Here is a 24,175-nt window from a genome sequence, read left to right on the forward strand (position 1 = left end):
CTTGCCCTGCCTCTTCTCACTCTCTTACCACCTCCCTGCCCGCTCTGTCTAGCTCCTTCGCTGGCTCCTCTGTCTGGCCCTAGAGACTGTTGTTCTGAGTCTGGTCCATGGTCCTCTTCTCATCCTCCATCTTCTTCCCCCAGACAATCCGTGTCCTGCCACAGCTCTGACCACCACAAAGAGGAACAGCCACGAGCTCCTGAGGGCAGGCCCCACATTCCTCCTGAGTCCTCAGTGTCCACGCTCGATATTGTGCATGTGTCTCCAGCAGCTTAGTGAGCACCCGCGCCTGCCTCCTGCTCATCTCCACGGGGAAGTCCCATCAACACCTCAGGCCCAATGCTGTGGAAACCAGCCTCATGGTCCTGCCTCCGTCACTGCCTCCCTGTCCATCAAGTCACCTAGGTCCACCCCTCACATCTCACCGTTTGCAGGATCACATGACTCTTCCCTAAGCTGCCTCCAGGGCCCATCCCGCGCCCACCCCACTGTCCCTCCTCTTCCAGACTGGGCACCCCGGTCCCCCAGGCTGGCCTTGCTCTTCCGTGGGTGTGAGGTGGCTTCTGCCATTCCAAGTTTCACATTTTATGCCCTTTTTCTCCAGTACTTTTACAATTTATTTTTAATCTATCCAGAACTAATTTTTGTGGCCGATATGAAGAAAAGGTCTGATTTTCTTGCTTTTTTTTTGAGATGGAGTTTCACTCTTGTTGCTCAGGCAGGAGTGCAATGACACGATCTCAGCTCACTGCAACCTCTGCCTCCCGGGTTCAAGCAATTCTCCTGCCTCAGCGTCCCAAGTAGCTGGAATTACAAGCATGCGCCACCAAGCCTGGCTAATTTTTTGTATTTAGTAGAGATGGGGTTTCACCACGTTGGTCAGCTGGTCTCGAACTCCTGACCTCTGGTGATCCGCCCACCTTGGCCTCCCAAAGTGCTGGGATTACAGGCATGAGCCACTGTGCCTGGCCGAAAAGGTCTAATTTTCTTTTCTAGAAGCAAGTTGTCCTGATTGTGTGTTTTTGGACAGTCTCACATTTCCCTGCCAATTCAAAATGACACCTTTCACACACTCTGACTTTCCACATGTTCAGGGTCAGTTTCTGGACTTCCTAATCCTGCCCCGATCTCCATTCTATTTCTACATCCAAACCACAGCTTCTGATTCCCAAAGCTTGAGTTCATTTTGCTACCTGATAGGGTAAGTCCCCTCATTCTTATTTTCCCCGATCTTCTTAGGTTTACTCTTTGAATCAACTGGCCAGGTTCTTAAACCCCACTGGGATTTTAACTGCAACTTAAAGCTTTACAGCATTAGGTCTTCCCATCCTGCAACTTGGTAAATCTCTCCACTTAAGCATTCTTGAAGGTGGTCTTTTCTGTTCTTGAAGATAGTTTTACAATTTTATTAGACTTTGTACATTTACTTTTTCTTTGAGATGGAGTCTCGCTCTTGTCACCCAGGCTGGAGTGCAGTGGTGTGATCTTGGTTTACTGCAACCTTTGCCTCCTGGGTTCAAGTGATTCTCCTGCCTCAGGACATTACAGGCGCATGCCACCATGCCCAGCTAATTTTGTATTTTTAGTAGCAAGGGGGTTTCACCATGTTGGCCAGGCTGGTCACGAACTCTTGACCTCAGGTGATCCGCCTGCCTCGGCCTCCCAAAGAGCTGGGATTACAGGCGTGAGCCACTGAACTGAACCTGCTTTCTTAAATCCAGGTCAACGCCCTGTGCCTCTGCCTACATTACCCTGCTCTGCCCTGTCTGGGGGTCTGGCAATCATCTTTTAGGGTGAAGCCCAAAGTCACCTCGCTCTGAAGCCTTTCCCAAGCTTCCCAGGCAGAAGTCCTTACTCCCTCTGTGTGCTCCAAAAGCTCTTTGCAGAAACCCCTCTACACCTGACCACGAAGTTGGCCCCTTCATGAGTTCCTAAGGTAGGGACTATTCTTGGTTTTTTTTTGTTGTTTTTTTTTTGAGACAGAGTCTCGCTCTGTTGCCTAGGCTGGAGTGCAGTGGCACGATCTTGGCTCACTGCAACCTCCGCCCCCTGGGTTCAAGCGATTCTTTTGCCTCAGCCTCCCAAGTAGCTGGGACTATAGGTGCACACCAACATGCCTGGCTAATTTTTGTATTTTTAGTAGAGATGGGGTTTCACCATATTGGCCAGGCTGGTCTTGAACTCCTGACCTCATGATCTGCCTGTCTCGGCCTCCCAAAGTGGTGGGATTATAGGCGTGAGCCACCACACCCGGCCCAAGGTGGGGACTATTCTAATTCAAGGCATCTGGCACAAGGCCTGGCATAATCATAGGTACTAAATGAGTGAATGAATGAACGAACGATGAATGAATGAACAAATAAACAAGTGGGCAGGAAAAACTGGACAAGACGACACTGGTCAAATTCTACTTTTCTCTCTCTCTCTTTTTTTTTTGGCGGCGGAAAGAAGTATCATTATGTTACCCAAGTAGGTCTTGAACTCCTGGACTCATGCTGTCCCCCCACCTCTGACTCTCTGTAAGTGCTGGGATTACAGGCATGAGCCACCATACCCAGCCAAAATTCTACTTTCCTCATGAGAATTCCTGCATTTGGAAGTGACTGTTCCCTTCCCTGAATTCTAAGCGTTCTTGCTGTCACCCACAGCACCTTCCGGCCTGAGGAACAGTGATTTGCAGGCAAGATGTACCTCCTAGGCTGTCCCTGGATTTCCAGAGGCGAGTGACCTGCCTAGTTGGCTGAGATCTCCTCCCACTACACAGGGTGGCTAGGCAGCACTCCCCCAGCTTTGCTGTGTAGGAGTAATGGAGGAAGAAGAAGGGAAAGGACCGAGTCTGAGTCTCACCAGTGCCAGCCTCCCGCTCTCGCAGTGTCTGATCCACGTAAAGCCGGGTCTTTCGGGGCACGTTGAGTTTCATGGCCTGGGCTGGTGGGGGACCCACCTCACTTCCTCCCTCTACAAACACCGCTGTACGCTTCAGGATCTTGATGATCAGGCCACCACCTAGGGAAGTGGACAGTGGAAATGGATTTGTCCTCCCTACTTCTACCCACATTCCCATTCTTTCTTCCCCAATCTGCCTCCTATAGAGTTGCTTCCGTACACATCTGTCTTCCAGATGAGACTATTTCTGGAAGTAATGAACTGCATCTTAATAGTCTCCCATCATTAATTCATTAATCCGTTTAGCAGTTATTTGTGGAGTACTGTGATGTTCCTGGCATTGTGGCAGGCACAATGCCTGGGCATGCTGGGTGAACTAGAGAGATTGAATCCAGCCCAGGACCCGGCCCCTAGGCTGTCCCGGTGGAGGCCTAGCTCCAGAAGGACACATCTGTAGGCCTTGCTTTCCACACCCAGGTCCACCCATGCTTCATACCCACCTTCTCCTCTTTCCCCAGAAGCAGCCCTGTCCCTTCACTCCCGACTCCAGAGCCCTTGCCAGGTCTGACTCCACTCACCTCGAGTGGTCATGATGAGGGTGTTGTCCTCCCGCCCGTAGCGGCCAAAGCAAAGACTGGTCACTGCATCCTATGTGGAGACGTCAGAGTTTAGCTGGGGAAATATCTTGGAGAGGCAAGCAAGACAGGGGATGGGTAGGGGAGGCCCCAGATGTAATAGGTGAGAAGTGATAGAGATAGGCCTGGGGCATCACTGCCTCTGAAATAGTTCCTATATTTCTCATCTCCACTCCAATCTCACTATCTCAGTTCTAGACCACATATCACCGGCCCTCACTTTTGTGGTCAACCTCCAAATAGGTCTCCCAGACTTGTCTTTCGGGTCTTTCTCCCCAGTCTGTCCTTCACAATGCTGCCTTTGCTACCTTTCAAAAACACAAATATGTCTGGTCTCTACTAGAAAACCTCCAATGGCTTTTGTCCTCTTTGTTAGGACACTGAAGGCCTTCAACATTTGACTCCAACCCGCCTTTTCTGTCAGTTCTCTCTTCTTTACCCTTCTTTCAACCAGCATACCACCAGCCCTCCCAGCACCTATGGCCCAAGCCAGTTGTTTGCAACTTTTATATTGTGACATGGGACAATTTACACACACAGGTGCACACATGCACACACACAGTTTCACTTGTGACATACTTTTTTTTTTTGAGACAGAGTCTCACTTCATCGCCCAGGCTGGAGTGCAGTGGCACGATCTCCAGCTCACTGCAACCTCCGCCTCCTGGGTTCAAGTGATTCTGCCTCAGCCTTCCCAGTAGCTGCGATTATAGGCGTACACTGCCATGCTTGGCTAATTTTTGTATTTGCATTTGTAATTATTTATTTGTTTTTGTTGTTTTGTTTTTTTGTTTTGAGATAGAGTCTTGCTCTGTGGCCCAGGCTGGAGTGCAGTGGTGCGATCTCAGTTCACTCCAACCTTCGCCTTCCATTGTTCAAGTAATTCTCCTGCCTCAGCCTCCCAAGTAGCTGGGATTACAGGTGTGTGCCATCACACCTGGCTAATTTGTTTATTTTTAGTAGAGATGGGGTTTCACCACGTTGGCCAGGCTGTTCTAGAACTGTGATCACCTGCCTCGGCCTTCCAAAGTGCTGGGATTACAGGCGTGGGATAGTGTGCCCGGCCCTCACTTGTGACATACTTTGAATTTACTATTCTATTTTTTAAAATGTTGCTGGTTGTGATCCACTAAACTGATTTAATGATTCACAACTTAGAGTCTGAAAACCTCTGGTCCAAACTCATCAAATGACCTGGATTCCTTAATCAAGAGCCTTCATACTTCTCAGGCTTTATTCATGCTATTCTCTGTGCAGAATGTTCTTCCTCCGTTTGTCCACCTGACAAACTGTTTTGAGGCCCAGCTGAACTGTCACTTGTTCTGTGAAGTGTCCCATGGAGTCCATTCCCATTTATTTCACCCCCCACCCTTGTCACTCAGCCCCCTCTGCGCTTTTTAGCACTTTGCTCTGCTTCAGTTGGCCCTGCTTTTAAATTTGCTGTGTCTCTGGCTGGCTGTTACCTTAGACTGTAAGCCTTCTGAAAACAAGGACTTAGTCATCATTTTACACCCTCCCACGCCTACCAATATGGTGACTTGTACATATGAGGTGCTCAACACTTTTTTTTTTTTTTTTTAAGATGGAGTCTCGCTCTGTTGTCCAGGCTGGAGTGCCATGATGTGATCTTGGCTCACTGCAACCTCTGCCTCCCAGGTTCAAGCGATTCTCCTGCCTCAGCCTCCTGAGTAGCTGGGATTACAGGTACGTGCCACCATGCCCAGCTAATTTTTGTATTTTCAGTAGCAAGGGGGTTATGCCATGTTGGCCAGGCTGGTTTTGAACTCCTGACCTCAGGTGATCTGCCCACCCTGGCCTCCCAAAGTGCTGGGATTACAGGTGTGAGCCACTGCGCCTGGCCTCAACAAATGTTTTTGAAATGTATCAATGTGTGGTCGGGAGAGGCAGCTAAGAAGCCCCGGAGGTGAGACCAGGGCAAGGAGGAGTGAGTGGCAGATGCCACAGATGGGGCTCACCGGCGTGTGGATGACGTTGAGAAGGGCCTTGTCACGATAAATGCGGACCTCTCCGTTGGCCAGCCCAGTCATGATGGCCTGCAGGCCCCGGGAATGCTGCTCCAGGAGGTTCATGGTCAGGATGGCTGCAGGCATCTGCACTGTCCACAGCTTCTTCCCCTGGCAGGGAACAGCCAGTGTCTGTGGAGGGCTCAGGGCTTACAGTGGAAAGAAGAGTTTCTGGGGTGGGGAAGCCAGAGGGCTTCCTTGCCAAGGGGGCGTTGGGGACATAGGCGTGGAGGGGCTGCTGTTTGCTGGGGGATGCACCTTGTGGGTGAAGCCGTGCAGGCTGTCTTGGGTACTGCCCACCACTAGGACCTTGTGTACCCGGATAAGTCCCACAGGCTGGGCGCTCAGCTCGATGCAGTACTTGGGGTGCTTGGAGTCTCTGTGGAATAAACGACACACTGTCCGGCCCCAGAGAAATCATCTGCACTTCCATGGCTGACCCTCCTCTCTCTAAACCCCATGGACTCACCTGGGAGGAACACTGGCCCCAAAGCGTATGACCCTGGGATTATTTCCACCTCTGCCACCTTAGTAAATGTGTGGCCTTGGAAAAGCTCAAGTGTGTCTTCCTCCCACCTTCACTATGGTGGCTTATCTTCTCCCACCTTCACTATAGTGGCTTGTATGATCATCTGGCATTTAACAGAGTTTTCAGTGAGTTTACCTTTGGCTGGACTAGCCAGGACAAGTGGACTTAGGCACTTTATTATGAGAAAAGGATGAAGAGCTTTGCCCTGTGTCAATGTAGTTTTTAGTTTACTGGCCTCTCAATTGTAGTTTCCCTTTCCAGAAAGTACAGTTAGTTCCTCCCTATTCGAGAAGCACACGCCAATGTCTTTCCCGCTTTGAGTTGGCCTACAACACTCTTCCCAAATTTCTCAACAACTGGTTCCATCTTAACCTTCAAGCCACCTCCACAGAGAGGTGTTCCTGATCACCCTTATCCAGTATTTTTCCCCACTGAGCTTGTATTTTTTCTCCATAGCACTCATCCAATTTGTAGGAATATCTTGGTTTCTTCACTTTAATATATCTGTCTTCCTCACAAGGACAGGGACCATATTTATCTTGTTCATCAATATATCCCTAATACCACACACTGCATAATGCATAGTAGGTGCTCAATAAATATTTATTGAATTTTAAAAATGCATTTTAGACTGGGCGTGGTGGCTTATGCCTGTAATCCCAGCACTTTGGGAGGCCAAGGTGGGTGGATCACGAGGTCAGGCATTCAAGACCAGCCTGGCCAATGTGGTGAAACCCCATCCCTACTAAAAATTCAAAAATTAGCCAGGTGTGGTGGCGCACACTTGTAGTCCCAGCTAGTCAGGAGGCTGAGACAGGAGAATCGCTTGAACCTGGGAGGTGGAGGTTGCAGTGAGCCAAGATCGTGCCACTGCACTCCAGCCTCGGTGACAAAGTGAGACTCTGTCTCCAAAAAAAGAAAAAAAAAAAAAGCATGTTATATGGAATATTAAACTAATGCATAAACAAGTGTCATGTCATATACCCTGGAAAGTAACAAATATGGGAAATTTTTTTTTTATTTCTTCCCATCTGTTTTCTTTTCTTTTTTTTTTGACACGGAGTCTCACTTTGTCACCCAGGCTGGAATGCAGTGGTGTGATCTCAGCTCACCGCAAGCTCCACCTCCCAGGTTCATGCCATTCTCCTGACTCAGCCTCCTGAGTAGCTGGGACTACAGGCGCCTGCCACCGCGCCTGGCTAATTTTTTGTATTTTTAGTAGAGACAGGGTTTCACTGTGTTAGCCAGGATGGTCTCGATCTCTTGACCTCGTGATCCGCCGCCTCGGCCTCCCAAAGAGCTGGGATTACAGGCGTGAGTCAACACGCCTGGTCCTTTTTTTTTTTTTTTGAGACGGAGTCTCGCTCTATTAACCAGGCTGGAGTGCAGTGGTGCGATCTTGGCTCACTGTAACCTCCACCTCCCGGGTTCAAGCAATTCTCCTAACTCGGCCTCCCAAATAGCTGGAGCTAGAGGCGTGCACCACCACGCCCAGCTAATTTTGTATTTTTAGTAGAGACGGGGTTTCACCATGTTGGCCAGGCTGGTCTTGAACTCCTGACCTCAGGTGATCCACTTGCCTCGGCCTCCCAAAGTGCTGGGATTACGGGTGTGAGCCACCGCGCCCAGCCTATCCTCTCATCTCTGATCACTCCCGTACTATAGCCACCCAGCCTAGTCTCTCACTGTGCCAGCCCCTATCTCACAAGCCTTCAGGTATCCTCCTTGTGCTTGTGGGCTCAGCCTCCTTTATGAAGTTCTCAGTTCTTTGCATTTCCAAATTCCAGCCTTAAAACCCACTCTCATCTTGCAAGCCTCTGAAGCCACCAGCTTTCTGAGATGTTCCTACCGGCCCCGGAGACCATGGATGTGGCTACCTTCTCAGAATATAGATGTTTCCATTGCGGCAGGCTGCGGCAAGCCGGAACTCAACATCAAACTGGCCGGAAACCTCTAGGAAGACAGGGACGCTGGGAAGGCTCATCTGCAAAGAAGAGGTGCAAACACTCCAATTTCTCTGGATCCCCCATCCCTCCCTGCCCTGTCAGTAACTCCTCTGAGTGAGTGCCTGGTCTAAAGTCCCAATCTCCTCACTCACACCCAGTTTAAACTCATACAGTTTTTCAGGAGGGAAACTTGGGGCAACATTTAGCAAGAGCCTTTTAGTCTGTGTCTTTTATTTATTTATTTATTTTGAGACAGAGTCTTGCTCTGTCGCCCAGGCTGGAGTGCAGTGGCACAGTCTCGGCTCACTGCAAGCTCCGCCTCCTGGGTTCACACCATTCTCCTGCCTCAGCCTCCCGAGTAGCTGGGACTACAGGTGCCCGCCACCATGCCTGGCTAATTTTTTGTATTTTTTAGTAGAGACGGGGTTTCACCACGTCAGCCAGGATAGTCTCGATCTCCTGACCTCATGATCCGCCTGCCTCGGCCTCCCAAAGTGCTGGGATTACAGGCGTTAGCCACTGCGCCCGGCCTTGTCCGTGCCTTTTGACTAAACAATGCCACTTCTAGGACTGCATCCTAATGCTGTACTTAAACAACCATGCAGCTGGGTATGGTGGCCCATGCCTGTAATCCCAACACTTTGGATCGCTTGAGCTCAGGAGTTCGAGACCAGCCTGTCCAACATGGCAAAACTTTGTCTCTACCAAAAGTACAAAACTTAGCTGGGCATGGTGGTCCCACAGATGAGAGGCTGAGGTGAGAGGACTACTTGAGCCCAGGTGGCATAGGTGGCAGTAAGCTGAGATTGTACCACTGCACTTCAGCCTGGGCAAGAGAGCAAGACTGTCTCAAAAACAAACAAAGAAGCATGCAAGGATATTTGGGTAAAAAAGTCTAGAGCATTGGTATTAATAGCAAAAAATGAAAAACAATTTAAATGTACAATAGGTGACAGCATAAATGAATTATGGTACCTCTATATGATGGATATTGTGTGGTCTTTAAAAAGGCTGATGTGGGGTTGGGCATGGTGGCTTACGCCTGTAATCCCAGCACTTTGGGAGGCTGAGATGCAGAGATCACCTGAGGTCAGGAATTTGAGACCAGCCTGGCCAACATGGTGAAACTTCATCTCTACTAAAAATACAAAAATGAGCCAGGCGTGGTGGTGCATGCCTGCAGTCCCAGCTACTCAGGTGGCTGAGGCATGAAAATTGCTTGAACTCGGGAGGTGGAAGCTGCAGTGAGCTGAGATAGAGCCACTGTACTCCAGCCTGGGTGACACAGGTGACTCAAAAACAAAAAAAAAAGAACAAAAAAAACAAAAGGCTGATGTGGTTTTATAGATACAGAAAGATACCAATGATATACTGCTACATGAAAAGAACATGCTACATGAACCTCCTGCTTTTATTTATTTATTTACTTATTGTTTTTAGAGACAGGGTCTTACTCTGTCACCCAGGCTGGAGTGCAGTGCCACAATCATAGCTCACTGCAGCCTCAAACTTTTGGGCTTAAGCCATCCTCCTGCTTTGGCCTCCCAAAGCACTAGGGTTAGAGGCATGGACCACCACACCCAGCTAATCCTGTTTTTATAAAGTATTTACATCAAGTTATATATCTATGTCTAAATATGAAAATGTCTAGAAAGACCTATGCCTCAACTTTAGTTGTATATATCCATGGGCGGCAGGATTTTTTGATATATATCTTTCTTTATGCTTATCTAGTTTCTAATTTTTCTACAAGGAACATATATATCACCCAGAACTAACTGTGAAGCATGGGGAGAGAATGTAGCCCGAGCCTCCAGTGTGCCCAGGGTCAGACCTGACACTGACCTTGGCTAAAATGGTGAAAGCCTCGGGATCAAGCACCAGGAGCTCCTTGTTCTCGGTGCCCAGCACCAGGCAAGACACAGCATCCTCGTCAGCCAGGTTCTTCTTCAAGGTGGTCATGGTGGTGATAACTGTCTACAGAAGGACTCCAGGGGTCACCCAGGGAACCTCCACACACCACCCCCAAGATACTCCCAGAATGCCACAGGAGGAAAGAAAGAGAGCAAAGGAGGATGAAGAGGATATATCAGAGATGTGACAGAAAATTTAAGTACAAAGGTGTTTGCTGCAACAAATCTAACTTTCTAACAAAAGAGGATTGTCTTAAGTCAATTATGAGCTATCCATATGATCAAAAACTATGTAGTCTTTTTTTTTTTTTTTTTTTTTGAGACAGGGTCTCACTCTGTCGCCCAAGCAGGAGTGCAGTGGTACAATCTCGGCTCACTGCAACCTCTGCCTCACAGGTTCAAGCGATTCTCCTGCCTCAGCCTCCCAACTAGCTGGGATTATAGGCATACGCCACCATGCCCAGCTAATTTTTGTATTTTTAGTAGAAACAGGGTTTCACCATGTTGCCCAGGTTGGTCTTGAACTCCTGACCTTGTGATCCACCTGCCTCAGCCCCCAAAGTGCTGGGATTACATGCATGAGCCACCATGCCCGGCTGAAGTCATTTTTTTTAAAGTCATATTTTAAAAGAATATTTGGGCCAGGCTCAGTGGATCATGCCTGTAATCCCAGCACTTTTGGGGACCAAGGCGGATGGATTGCATGAGCCCAGGAGTCTGAGGTCAGCTTGGGCAGCAAAATGAGACCCCCAACTCTACAAAAAATAAAAATAAAAAATTAGCCAGGTGTGATGGCATGCACCTGTAGTCCCAGGTACTCAGGAGGCTGAGGCAGGAGGATCCCTTGAGTCCAGGAGTTCAATGCTCCAGTGAGCTATAATCCTGCCACTGTATTCCAGCCTGACTGACAGAGTAAGACCCCGTCTTAAAAAAAAAAGAAAGAAAAGAAAAGGGCTGGGCGTGGTGGCTCACACCTGTAAGCCCAGCACTTTGGGAGGCTTAAGCGGGCAGATCACCTGAGGTCAGAAGTTCAAGACCAGCCTGGCCAACATGGTGAAACCCCATCTCAGCTGGGCGTGGTGGCTCACCCTTATAATCCAAGCACTTTGGGGGCAGACCACCTGAGGTCAGGAGCTCGAGACCAGCCTGGCAAACATAGTGAAACCCTATCTCTACTAAAAGTATGAAAATTAGCCAGGCATGGTGGCATGCACCTGTAATCCCAGTGACCCAGGAGGCTGAGGTAGGAGGATAGCTGGAACCTGGGAGGCAGAGGCTGCAGTGAGCCGAGGTGGTGCCACTGCACTCCAGTCTGGGCGACAGAGCAAGACTCCATCTCAAAAAAAAAAAAAAAAAAAAGAAAAGAAACCCCATCTCTACAAAAATACAAAATTTGGCCCGGCATGATGGCGGGTACCTATAATCCCAGCTACTTGGGAGGCTGAGGCAGAATTGCTTGGACCCGGGAAGTGGAGGTTCCAGTGAGCTGAGATCGTGCCATTGTACTCAAGCCTCAGCGACAGAAGGAGACTCTACCTCAAAAAAAAAAAAAAAGAAAAGAAAAGAAGATAAAAGGCTGGGCGCAGTGGCTCACGCCTATAATCCCAGCATTTTGGGAGGCCGAGGTGGGCGGATCACATAAGGTTGGGAGTTTGAGACCAGCCTGAACAACAGGGAGAAACCCTGTCTCTACTAAAAATACAAAATTAGCCAGGCGTGGTGGCGCATGCCTGTATTTGCAGCTACTCGGGAGGCTGAAGCAGGAGAATCGCTTGAACCCAGGAAGCAGAGGTTGCGATGAGCTGAGATCGCGCCATTGCACTCCAGCCTGGGCAACAGGAGCGAAACTCCATCTCAAAAAAATGAAAAGAAAAAAAAATTACATTAGTATAATCCTAGTTTTAAAAATATGTGAATATAGGCCAAATAAGGTGGCTCGTGCCTGTAATCCCAGCACTTTGGGAGGCCCAGGTGGGAGGATCACTTGAGATCAGGAATTTGAGACCAGCCTGGGCAACATGGTGAGATCCCATCTCTTAAAAAAGAAAAGAATAAGCTGGGTGCAGTGGCTCACGCCTGTAATCCCAGCATTTTGGGAGGCCAAGGCAGGCAGATCACGAGGTCAAGAGATCAAGACCATCCTGGCCAACATGGTAAAACCCCATCTCTACTAAAAATACAAAAATTAGCTGGGTGTGGTGGCGTGAGCCTGTAGTCTCAGCTACTTGGGAGGCTGAGGCAGGAGAATCACTTGAACCCAGGAGGTGGAGATTGTAGTGAGCTGAGATCACACCACTGCACTCTAGCCTGGCAACAGAGCGACACTCTGTCTCAAAAAAAAAAAAAAAAAAAAGAATAAAAATTTCAAAATAAAAAATATATGAATACAAAAACATGTGGAGGGCTAAACCCTTAAACAAACACTAGTTATTGCTGGACAGTGATATCACAAGTGATGTTTAATTTCCTCATGATGCCTTTCTATCATTTCTACAGTGGGCGCATGTTTCTTTTGTAATTATAATTGGAGGGAAAACAAAAAAGAAAAGATCACCTTTGTAAGGAATTTCTCCTACAGAAATTAGCAGAAGCAAAATGTTTTTCTTTTTTTTTTTTTGAGATAGAGTCTTGCCCTGTCACCCAGGCTCGAGTGCAGTGGCACGATCTTGGCTCACTGCAAACTCCACCTCCCGGGGTCACGCCATTCTCCTGCCTTAGCCTCCCGAGTAGCTGGGACTACAGGCACCCGCCACCACGCCTGGCTAATTTTTTGTATTTTTAATAGAGACGGGGTTTCATCGTGTTAGCCAGGCTGGTCTCGATCTCCTGACCTCGTGATCCGCCCGCCTCGGCCTCCCAAAGTGCTGGGATTACAAGCAAGAGTCCCACGCCCGGCTGCAAAATGTTTTTCTTTAGATAAAGGTGCTCATTGTGTGATTATCATCAAGATTGAAAAAGACAGCTGGGCACAGCATCTCATGCCTGTAATATCAGCACTTTGGGAGGCTGAGGTGGGAGGACTACTTGAGCTCAGAAGTTTAAGACTAGCCTGGGCAACATAGTGAGATCCCGTCTCTACAAAAAATGAAAATAAAAAAAATTAGCTGGGTGTGGTGGCATGCACTTGTGGTCCCAGCTACTCAGGAGGTTGAAGGGGGAGGATCACTTGAACCCAGGAGTTTGCGGCTGCAGTGAGCCACGATCACACCACTGCACTGCAGCCTCAGTGAAAGAAGAAGACCCAGCTCCTTACCCTACCCCAAAAAAGATGAAAAAAGAGGAATGATTTTCAGTGCCTAATGGAAGGAGAAAGCTTACAAACATGTGGACAGATACTAGTGGTAACTATTCCCATTCCAAATGTTAATGATAACTCAAAGATGCGAGTGGTTGGCCGGGTGCAGTGGCTCACGCCTGTAATCCCAGCACTTTGGGAGGCCAAGGTGGGCAGATCACCTGAGGTCAGGAGTTGAGACTAGCCTGGCTAACATGGTGAAACCCTATTTCTACTAACAATACAAAGAAGTAGCTGGACGTGGTAGTGCACACCTGTAATCCCAGCTACTCAGGAGGCTGAGGCAGGAGAATCGCTTGAACCCAGGAGGCGGAGGCTGCAGTGAGCTGAGATCGTGCCATTACACTCCAGCTTGGGCAACAAGCAAAACTCTGTCTCAAAAAAAAAAAAAAGACGTGAGTGGTAACCATGACAGATACTTGAGAAGACTGCCCCCTCCAAACTGCATCTTTTAAGCAGTAATTAATTCACTTCCCCATTTTAAAAGGACTCAAAGATATTGACAGCTGTGGATGTCAAAGCTGCTGATCAGCAGGAGAGAGCAGTGTTTCTCACAGAATTGGTCTAACACAAGCCAAAGTCTGAGGCATGTGTTTGTCAGTGTGTTCAGTGAGCGTGGCCTCTATGGGGTGGATGGTTCCCATGGGGCTTTTTTATTTATTTATTTATTTATTTTTATTTTTTTTTTATTTTTTGAGACGGAGTCTCGCTCTGTCGCCCAGGCTGGAGTGCAGTGGCCGGATCTCGGCTCACTGCAAGCTCCGCCTCCTGGGTTCACGCCATTCTCCTGCCTCAGCCTCCGGAGTAGCTGGGACTACAGGCGCCCGCCACCTCGCCCGGCTAGTTTTTTTTTTTTTTGTATCTTTTAGTAGAGACGGGGTTTCATCGTGTTAGCCAGGATGGTCTCGATCTCCTGACCTCGTGATCCGCCCGTCTCGGCCTCCCAAAGTGCTGGGATTACAGGCTTGAGCCACCGCGCCCGGCCCCCATGGGGCTTTCTAAACTGCAAGACAGCTCTGGGGAGTCTGTTCCTGGACTGAGAGTTGGTGCCCCTAGGTCAAGAACCACTAGATCGGCTGGGCGTGGTGGCTCATGCCTGTAATCCCTGCACTTTGGGAGGCCAAGACAGGTGATCACGAGGTCAGGAGTTCGAGATCAGCCTGGCCAAGATGGTGAAACCCCATCTCTAACTAAAAAATACAAAATTTAGCCGGGCGCAGTGGAGGGCACCTGTAATCCCAGCTATTCGGGAGGCTGAGGCATGAGAATCACTTGAACCCGGGAGGCAGAGGTTGCAGTGAGCTGAGATCACACCACTGCATTCTAGCCTGGTTACAGAGCAAGACTTCATCTCAAAAAAAAAAAAAAAAAAAGAACCACTAGGTCTCACCAATGCATAGGTTCATCAATAAAGGCATTAAAATTATAACTACAGGCCGGGCGCGGTGGCTCACGCCTGTAATCCCAGCACTTTGGGAGGCCGAGGCGGGCGGATCACAAGGTCAGGAGATCGAGACCACGGTGAAACCCCGTCTCTACTAAAAATACAAAAAATTAGCCGGGCGCGGTTGTGGGCGCCTGTAGTCCCAGCTACTCGGGAGGCTGAGGCAGGAGAATGGCGTGAACCCGGGAGGCGGAGCTTGCAGTGAGCCGAGATCGCGCCACTGCACTCCAGCCTGGGCGACAGAGCGAGACTCCGTCTCAAAAAAAAAAAAAAAAAAAAAAAAATTATAACTACAAAAAGTAGGAAGTGAATAAAAGGGAAACATTTGTCTAATGACCTGGATGTGAATGGTTATATAAACAAAGTATGAAGGAAATACTGAATAGTCAGTGACATAATCAAGAGGCCATTAACAATGAAGTTCCTAAAGACGAATGCTCAAAATATGTTACATACTCAAGAGAAGCAGGATATAAAAGCATACTTACGAAGAAAATATATCAAAATGGTAAGAATAGGTATCTTTTGGATCTCTCAGTAGTGAAATTACAGTCATATTTATATTTCTCCTTTATACTTCCCTCTTTTTCTGGGTGGTGGGGGCAGGACTGGGTGACAGAGCAAGACTGTCTCAAAACAAAAAAAAAGTTCTCGTCACTCTGTTGCCCAGGCTAAAGTGCACTGGCACAATCATAGCTCACTGCAGCCTTCAACTCCTGGGCTCCAGCAATCCTCCTGCCTTAGCCTACTGAGCAGTTGGGACTACAGGCACATGCCACCACACCCAGCTAACTTAAAAAAGAAGTCTCGCTTTTTTCTTGCCCAGGCTGGTCACAAACTCCTGGCCTCCAATTATCCCCTCCTTGGCCTCCCAAAGTGCTGGGATTACAGGCATGAGTCAATGCACTTGGCCTATATACCCCTCTTTGTTTTTCCAAAATTTCTGTAATAAAAATCTATTACCTTTACTCTCAAGAAAACAAAAGTTATGTGCAATTTATGTAACATGATCTTTTTTTATTTCTATGTATCTGTGTATGTACGTATGTATGTATGTATGTTTGTATCTATCTTTTTCTCAGAATCTGTGTCCTGCTGACTATATATCTATATATTAAAAGCTGTCGGCCGGGTGTGGTGGTTCACGCCTGTAATTCCAGCACTTTGGGAGGCCAAGGCGGGCGGATCACCTGAGGTCAGGAGTTGGAGACCAGCCTGGCCAACATGGCGAAACCCCATCTCTACTAAAAATACAAAAATTAGTCGGGCGTGGTGGCACATGCCTGTAATCCCAGCTACTCGGGAGGCTGAGGCAGGAGAATCGAGAATCGCTTGAACCTGGGAGACAGAGGTTGCAGTAAGCTGAGGTTATGCCACTGCACTCCAGCCTGGGTGAGAACAAGACTGTCTCAAACAACAACAACAACAACAACAACAAAAATACAAAACAACCTGTCACTACTAACTGGAATGCGGAAGGCACTGCAGCTTTATGATTACACACATATGGCATGGCTGGAAGGAATACAGCAAAGAGATACTGGTTGGGTTTGCTTATAGAATTTACCACTGATGTTAAGCGGTCTTTTAAAAAAATGTAAATTTTTTTAGAGGGAAATAAAAAGAGAAGGGGATATTACCTGCCGCTTGATGGAGTTGGACTTGTGTTGGTTTACAAATGCCTCCATTTCACTCAGCTCCAGCTGCAGAAACCTAGACACACAGAGAACACACAGAGACACACAGCAGGCCCCAGCCTCACTGCCCTCCTCTATCATTCTGGCACAATCTGGTGGCTGCTTCCTCCACCTGGAGCCTCCCAAACCCTGGCCCTCCACAGGGCCCTTACCTGAGTGACTGGACGGACAACGGCTCCTCTGCCGTCTCCCTGCAAGGAAAGGGGCCAGCATGGCAGCCAAGTGGAGGAATGGGGCCCTGGGGCTCAGATGGGATGAAGGAGTGAGGAGGGGGATGAAGGGGAAGGCAGCCTCTCACCGGATGCTCTCCAGCATCTCCTTCAGGGTTAAGGGGTCAATCCGGTCCTGTGAAAATGTGGAAGGGTGAGCCTGTGAGCTCAAGCCAGGCAGGAAACCCAACGCCCATGCCCTCAGAGAGCTCCACACTTCTGGGGGTACCTCTTGGTCTCTGTCTCCCTGCCAGCCTGCCTCTGCACTGAGCCCCAAGCTCACGCCCGTTACCTGAATCCAGTCTCAGGGCCATGTTCATCATCCCATTTATCGGCGCTTCCCCAAATTCCCCTCCTCTCTTGGTGTTTCCAGTCCTCCTTCTGATAGGCCCCTGCCTTCTTTGGTTTCATCTACCTCAAAGTTGGGCAGGGATGTGGCTAGTGCAGAGGAATTTTCTGGGTTCCACTCTCTAAGGGGACTGGCTCAGTGCCTCTCTGGGAGCCACTGCTGTGTAGCCAAGTGCAGCAACTTGTCCAAAAGTGCCACCACTAGGCTGGGCATGGTGGTTCATGCCTGTAATCCCAGCACTTTGTGGGGCCGAGGCAGACAGATCACATGAGGCCAGGAGTTTGAGAGTAGCCTGGCCAACATGGCAAAATCTTGTCTCTTACTAAAACATACAAAAAATTAGTCAGGCGTGGTTGCTGGTGCCTGTAATCCCAGCTACTCAGGAGGATGAGGCAGAAGAATTGCTTGAACCCAGGAGCCGGAGGCTGCAGTGAACCAAGATCACGCCATTGCACTCTACTCCGGGAAACAAGAGTGAAACTCCGTCTCAAAAAAAAAAAAAAAAAAAAAGAAGTGCCACCACTGCTGCTGTCAGAGATGGACTATAACTGACCTCCTGCCACCAGCCCACCTTCTTCCCAGGAGCCCAGCCCTCCTCTCCCAGTGGCTGCCATCTTTGCCTTCTGGTTCCCAACTCCCATGTTATTTACTTCTTTGGCCTGGTTCCAAAGGTCTTGTTCCAGAGGATTTGGAGGCAATTGGGGCAGGCTGAACTTGAAGTAAGGTCTGAGATTCTTATACACATAGACACAAGGGCCTGAAGCAAGTGCCAGAGCTGGGGTCCGGGGCTCATGTTGCTCCATGAGGAAGGTGGCAGCAGCAGCTGGCAGAGCAGGTAGTGGGCTTTCGGTCATCACCAGTGGTCCTTTGAGCACCTTCAGGCGGGGCTGCTGCCCACCAGGGCCAAGGTCCCCTACCACCAGCTGCAGGGAGAGGATGGCTCATTCTAGGCTCAGGGTCTGAAGACCTCCCCACTGACCCTCTTCTTGCCTTATTGCTGGTGCGCATTCATTCATTCCTGCACCAATAAAGGCTTTGCCTTCAGGCTTTCAAGCTGCCTGACCTTGGGAAAGTTGACTAACCTTTCTGAATCTCAGGTTTCCCACTTGCAAAATGAGAATACTTTCATGGTATGTGGTGAAAATCAAGTGAGATAATGAGTTACAGAACCTGGTAAGTGCTACTGAGGAATAAGTGGCAGTTGATGTTTTTCTTATTCATTCAGCAAACATTTCTTCCATGCCAGGCACTTCTAGAGAGACACTGGGACAGTGGTAGAGCTCAGTGTGGGAGGGATGGGGACACCCATATCTGGGCTGCTGAAGCCTGGTTTCCAAATGCAGGGCAGGATGTGCTCTGTGGACACACAGAGGGGAACCAAGCTTTTTGGTCTCTCAGTTTTCCACCCTCCAATCCATCTTCTAAGCTGCTGGAGCTGCCACACAAGCCCATTCCCCTGAATGAGGCCTGGTAGGCCCCTCTGATCTAGTTCCCAACTTGTTTCCTATCACACTTCCCATTGCTGTGCTCTGGCCAGAAAGTGGGTACCCAAGAAAGGCTGGCTACTGATCATGCAGTATGTGCCAGGGACCACATCAGAAACTGCATGCATCCTTTCATTTAACCCTCTTGACAATCTTATTATTATTATTATTATTATTATTATTTTTGAGATGGAGTCTCGCTCTGTCTCCCAGGCTGGAGTGCAGTGGCGCGATCTCCGCTCACTGCAAGCTCCGTCGCCACCCGGGTTCATGCCATTCTCCTGCCTCAGCCTCCCGAGAAGCTGGGACTACAGGCGCCTGCCACCACGCCCGGCTAATTTTTTTTTTTTTTTTTTTTTTTTTAAGACGGAGTCTCGCTCTGTCGCCCAGGCTGGAGTGCAGTGGCGCGATCTCGGCTCACTGCAAGCTCCGCCTCCCGGGTTCACGCCGTTCTCCTGCCTCAGCCTCCGGAGTAGCTGGGACTACAGGCGCCCGCCACCGCACCCGGCTAATTTTTTGTATTTTTAGTAGAGACGGGGTTTCACCGTAGTCTCGATCTCCTTACCTTGTGATCCACCCGCCTCGGCCTCCCAAAGTGCTGGGATTACAGGCGTGAGCCACCACGCCCGGCCCCCGCTAATTTTTTTGTATTTTCAGTAGAGACGGGGTTTCACCATGTTCGCCATGATGGTCTTGATCTCCTGACGTTGTGATCCGCCCGCCTTGGCCTCCCAAAGTGCTGGGATTACAGGCATGAGCCACTGAACCCGGCCGACAATCTTATTATTATTATTATTATTTATTTATTTATTTTTTTGAGACAGAGTCTCGCTCTGCCGCCCAGGCTGGAGTGCAGTGGCCGGATCTCAGCTCACTGCAGGCTCCGCCTCCCGGGTTCCCGCCATTCTCCTGCCTCAGCCTCCCCAGTAGCTGGGACTACAGGCGCCCGCCACCTCGCCCGGCTAGTTTTTTGTATTTTTTAGTAGAGACGGGGTTTCACCGTGTCAGCCAGGATGGTCTCGATCTCCTGACCTCGTGATCCGCCCGCCTCGGGCTCCCAAAGTGCTGGGATTACAGGCTTGAGCCACCGCGCCCGGCCTACAATCTTATTATTTTTAAGAGACTGGGTCTTGCTCTGTCACCTAGGCTGGAGTGCAGTGGTGCAATCATGGGTCACTGCAGCCTCGAACTCCTGGGCTTAAGCGATCTTCCCACCTTAGCCTCCCAAGCAGCTAGGACTACAGATGTGCGCCACTACACCGGGCTTTCAACAACCTTGTGAAGCAGGTACCATTATTAGCCTCATTTCTCAAATGAGGAAGCTGTGTCTTAGAGATGTTAAGTAAAGTCACACAGCTATAAAGTGGTAGAGCTAGGTCTGTCTGAACCTAAAGCCATAGTCTTAACTACTTTTTTATGTGGTAGTTATTTTATATGGGCCTCAACTTTCTAACTTCACATTTATTCTTTCCAAGTATGCTATGAACTTCTAAGCCTCTGTGCCTCTGCTTTTGCTGTTTCTTCTACCTGAAATGCCTTCCCCATCCTCTCATCCTTGACTTGTTGATAGACTTCATTCATCCTTAAATGCCCAGTTTACACATTACTGCTTCCTGGTGCCTCCAGATAGAATCCATTGTTCTCATTGGCGCCCCCATAATACTTTCCAGGGACCACATCAGAATGTTCAATTTTAGCATCTACTCACTTCCTCACAAATATTTATCAAGTACCAACTTTGTGCCAGGCACTGGGCTAGATGCTGGGGCTCAATGGTGAATAAACTAGCCATTAAACATTCTATTATGTGAAGGTATTTAACATTTCTTTCGTTTTTTTAAGATGGAATCTCGCTCTGTCACCCAGGTTGGAGTGCAATGGTGTGATTTCAGCTCACTGAAACCTCCGCCTTCCAGTTTCAAGTCATTCTCCTGCCTCAGCCTCTCAAGTAGCTGGGATTACAGGCGCCCGCCACCACGCCTGGCTGATTTTTGTATTTTAGTACAGATGGGGTTTCACCATGTTGGCCAGGCTAGTCTCGAACTCCACCTCATGATCTACCTGCCTTGGCCTCGTAAAGTCCTGGGATTACAGGCATGAGCCACTGTGCCTGGCTAACATTTCTTATTAGCTACTGTGTCTGTGGTTTCTCTTCCCTCACTACTGTAAGCCCAGAGCCAAATACTAACTAGGTGTTCAATCAATATCATGGAATAATTGTTGACAGTGTCTGTATATCCTCCTGACTACATGCTGATGTATTTCTAAGTGTAGAGTCCCAACAATGCCTGACACACAGTAGGGACTCACTATACACTTGCTGAATTACTGAATGCATTATGGATAGGAATTTGGGGACAAAAACCACTGAGTCCTATTGCACTCTCTATGTGGGGTAGGATTCCAGGACAATCTTCTAGCTACCCACATGATTTATCTATCATGGTGTCGTTGCCCATGGTGAGTGAGCTACGGTGAAAAAGCACAAGACTTGAAATCAAACAGACCCAGTTACAAATCAAGTAAACTTAACCTCTTTGAAACGATTTTCCCATTCACAAAATGGGAATAAATAAAATCTATGTTTATGTGCCTCCACGGAAGGTCTAGTCCAGAAATGGATACTGAATCCATGCTAACTTCCTTTCTTTTATCCAAATATATTTCTCTACCTTTAAAAAATTTACATCTTTTGGCCGGGCGCGGTGGCTCAAGCCTGTAATCCCAGTACTTTGGGAGGCCGAGACGGGCGGATCACGAGGTCAGGAGATCAAGACCATCCTGGCTGACACAGTGAAACCCCGTCTCTACTAAAAAATACAAAAAAACTAGCCGGGCGAGGTGGCGGGTGCCTGTAGTCCCAGCTACACGGGAGGCTGAGGCAGGAGAATGGCGTGAACCCGGGAGGCGGAGCTTGCAGTGAGCCAAGATCACGCCACTGCACTCCAGCCTGGGCGGCAGAGCAAGACTCTGTCTCAAAAAAAAAAAAAATTTACATCTTTTAAACTTTATTTACATTTTTATTTAAAATTAAATATATATTTATTTTAAAATATATTTTTTATTTAAAATTAAAAAAAAATATATATATATATATATTTTGAAATGGAATCTCACTCTGTCATCCAGGCTGGAGTATAGTGGCATGATCTCAGCTCACTCAACTTCCACCTCCTGGGTTCAACCGATTCTCCTGCCTCAGCCTCCCAAGTAGCTAGGATTACCGTTGCCCACCACCATGCCCGGCTAATTTTTGTATTTTTAGTAGAGATGGTGTTTCACCATGTTGGACAGGCTGGTCTTGAACTCCTGATTTCAAGTGATCCACCCGCCTCAGCTTCCCAAAGTGCTGGGATTACAGGCGTGAGCCACCATGCTGGCCTTAAAATTAAATTTAAAATTTAACATTTTTACTATGGAAAATTTTCATCCACATACAAAAGTAAGGAGATATAGTGAACCCCCATATATCCCATTATCCAGCTTCAACAATTGACAGCTCATGGCCAATCTTAAAATCTTTTGATAAACAAAACGTTAACTTCCCTCCCTTTTACTTTCCCTCCAGATTCTAATGCCGCCCCCCACCAACCAAGGGATTTGCCCTTCCAACAAGGAAATCATGTTAACTAAAGTAAAAGGCTTTGTCTTAGTAGAATCCCTAGAAATATTTGATCTGCTTTACTTTCTGCAGTCTGTATTATGAAATTAATACGTTCTCCTCACTTTCCACATAAAAACAAAATTTAACGCTAAATGTGCTTTTTCACAGTATATGTGAATTCCAGAGTATGCTGGGCCTCTTTTCAGCCGTCGGGAAATCTCATTTCCGGGTACATCCCCCTACCCTCAACTCTCCTGCGAGGGTGATATGCTTACCTTGTATTCCCCATCCCCATGCAAATCTGCCAGCGCTGGAAAACAAAAGGGCCAAAACCAGGGTCTCAGATATCCCAGAGGCTTCACTACAGGACCATTGTCTGACTCCCCATCCCACTAGAACCCAGGGTTCCTGGTTCCAGAGACTCACCTAGGCAGGCAGAAAAGGTGTGGATGTTGGCCATTGGGTCGTAGTGCGCATCCAACCATTTCGAATTGGCCTCATTGCTGGGAGTGGGGGAAAGAGTTGGGGAGTGAGTCCCATGGAAGGGGAAGAAAACTTTGAGTAAGCTGGTACAGGTCACTCTGAACGTAAGGTACAGAACGTCTGGGTACAAGTCCAGGCTCCGCCACTGGCTCACCGAGCGACCTCCAGACACACATATGCACATCCTAGGCCTCGGTTTCCCTATTTGACCTCTATAAGAGTCCTTCCAGACTGCCCGAGAACAGCAGGAGCCCAGAACCCGGGGACCAAGGGACCCTCTTTACACGGGTGGGAAAAGAAGCCTTGAGGGGCCCCGCCTTCACCTCTCAGCTCCGCAGCCTTTGTAATCCGATGAGGACGCAGCGGCCATTTTCGCAGGCGTCGTCCTGGCAACCGGCCCCTCCCCCGCCGCTGCGTAACGCCCAATAATGCCCGAGCGCTGGGAAGCGCGAGTACAAAGGTTCCGGGCGCCAAGCTTTCTCCTCCAGGCTGAGGAGGACGCGCTGGCCACCCTCCTGGGTTGAGGAATCTCTCCCAGCTTATTTATCTTTCCTCCTTCCCAGTCAGAGCCGCCTTTCCAGGCGTCTGGGTCTTACAGTCTCTGGGTCAGCCACAGGGCCCTTTGGCTTCCAGGGTTGGAAAGAAGCCCCTTCTTGCATTTATGAGCAGCAAAGCAAACTCCTCCTGTCTCCATCTTCATGGTTACCCGGTTGAAAAGGGGTCAGGTCCTGTCTTGCTGCCTTACTGTAGAGGTCCAGGCCCAGAGAAACAAAACATGAAGGTTATGGGGCAAATGCAGAGGATTCTGACTTAAGTTGAGTTTGTAGATTCCCACAACTTTTTTTTTTTTTTTTTTTTTTTTTTTTTTTTTTTTTTTGAGATGGAGTCTCGCTCTGTCGCCAGGGCTGGAGTGCAATGGCACGATCTCAGCTCACTGCAACCTCCGCCTCCCGGGTTCCAGCGATTCTCCTGCCTCAGCCTCCCGAGTAGCTGGGATTACAGTAGCCACCATGCCCAGCTAATTTTTTTTTTTTTTTTTTTTTTGAGACGGAGTCTCACTCTGTTGCCCAGGCTGGAGTGCAGTGGCCGGATCACAGCTCACTGCAAGCTCCGCTTCCCGGGTTCAGGCCATTCTCCTGCCTCAGCCTCCTGAGTAGCTGGGACTACAGGTGCCCGCCACCTCGCCTGGCTAGTTTTTTGTATTTTTTTTTTAGTAGAGACGGGGTTTCACCGTGTTAGCCAGGATGGTCTCGATCTCCTGATCTTGTGATCCACCCGTCTCGGCCTCCTGACCTCGTGATCCGCCCGTCTCGGCCTCCCAAAGTGCTGGGATTACAGGCTTGAGCCACCGCGCCCGGCCTAATTTTTTTATTTTTTAGTAGAGACGAGGTTTCACCATATTGGCCAGGCTAGTCTGAAACTCCTGACCTCGTGATCTGCTCGCCTCGGCCTCCCAAAGTGCTGGGATTACAGGCGTGAGCCACCGCGCCTGGCCCCGGAACATTTAAAAATGCAAGGAATGCCACAAAGGAGAGCTGCAAAGATTGTGCTATGTTTAGCTCTGTGACTGCATATCCTCATCTAGAGATAATGTCAACATCCTGTTGTGGAAGGGAGGCTAAAAATGGCCCTCCTTGCTCCCTCCCCAGGCCTTGAGCCCATCACTCTGCTGGGAGC

The 24,175-nt window shown here is 48.8% G+C and overlaps 2 protein-coding genes across 6 annotated transcripts in view; one reads left to right on the forward strand and one right to left on the reverse strand.

Annotated features, from left to right (window-relative positions):
• Positions 1–2,849, forward strand: part of LOC105469640 (zinc finger DHHC-type containing 24) — a 21,177-nt gene extending 18,328 nt beyond the window's left edge. Inside the window, exon 4 of the mRNA XM_071074228.1 lies at positions 144–2,849. Within this exon, the coding sequence (XP_070930329.1) occupies positions 144–733 (590 nt within the window). The 3' untranslated portion in view covers positions 734–2,849. The remainder of the gene's footprint in view (positions 1–143) is intronic.
• Positions 1–22,934, reverse strand: part of LOC105469641 (Bardet-Biedl syndrome 1) — a 26,959-nt gene extending 4,025 nt beyond the window's left edge. For 2 of the 5 annotated variants that reach the window (XM_011720952.2, XM_011720951.2), the window contains exons 1-13: positions 22,822–22,934; positions 22,442–22,518; positions 22,291–22,325; positions 17,578–17,850; positions 16,668–16,714; positions 16,522–16,560; positions 16,313–16,385; positions 9,866–9,997; positions 7,952–8,058; positions 5,804–5,924; positions 5,498–5,656; positions 3,465–3,534; positions 2,848–3,006 (exon numbers count right to left, since the gene is read on the reverse strand). In XM_011720952.2, coding sequence (XP_011719254.2) covers positions 2,848–3,006; positions 3,465–3,534; positions 5,498–5,656; positions 5,804–5,924; positions 7,952–8,058; positions 9,866–9,997; positions 16,313–16,385; positions 16,522–16,560; positions 16,668–16,714; positions 17,578–17,850; positions 22,291–22,325; positions 22,442–22,518; positions 22,822–22,868 — 1,339 coding nt within the window. In that variant the 5' untranslated portion in view covers positions 22,869–22,934. Of the gene's footprint in view, positions 1–2,847; positions 3,007–3,464; positions 3,535–5,497; positions 5,657–5,803; positions 5,925–7,951; positions 8,059–9,865; positions 9,998–16,312; positions 16,386–16,521; positions 16,561–16,667; positions 16,715–17,577; positions 17,851–22,290; positions 22,326–22,441; positions 22,519–22,821 lie in introns of those variants that run through there. The other 3 variants (XM_071074225.1, XM_071074223.1, XM_071074224.1) reach the window with 3 other exon arrangements.
• Between the last annotated feature and the right edge of the window lie 1,241 nt (positions 22,935–24,175).

This window comes from Macaca nemestrina, chromosome 12 (genome assembly GCF_043159975.1).
Source record: "Macaca nemestrina isolate mMacNem1 chromosome 12, mMacNem.hap1, whole genome shotgun sequence".
Classification (NCBI taxonomy): domain Eukaryota; kingdom Metazoa; phylum Chordata; class Mammalia; order Primates; family Cercopithecidae; genus Macaca; species Macaca nemestrina.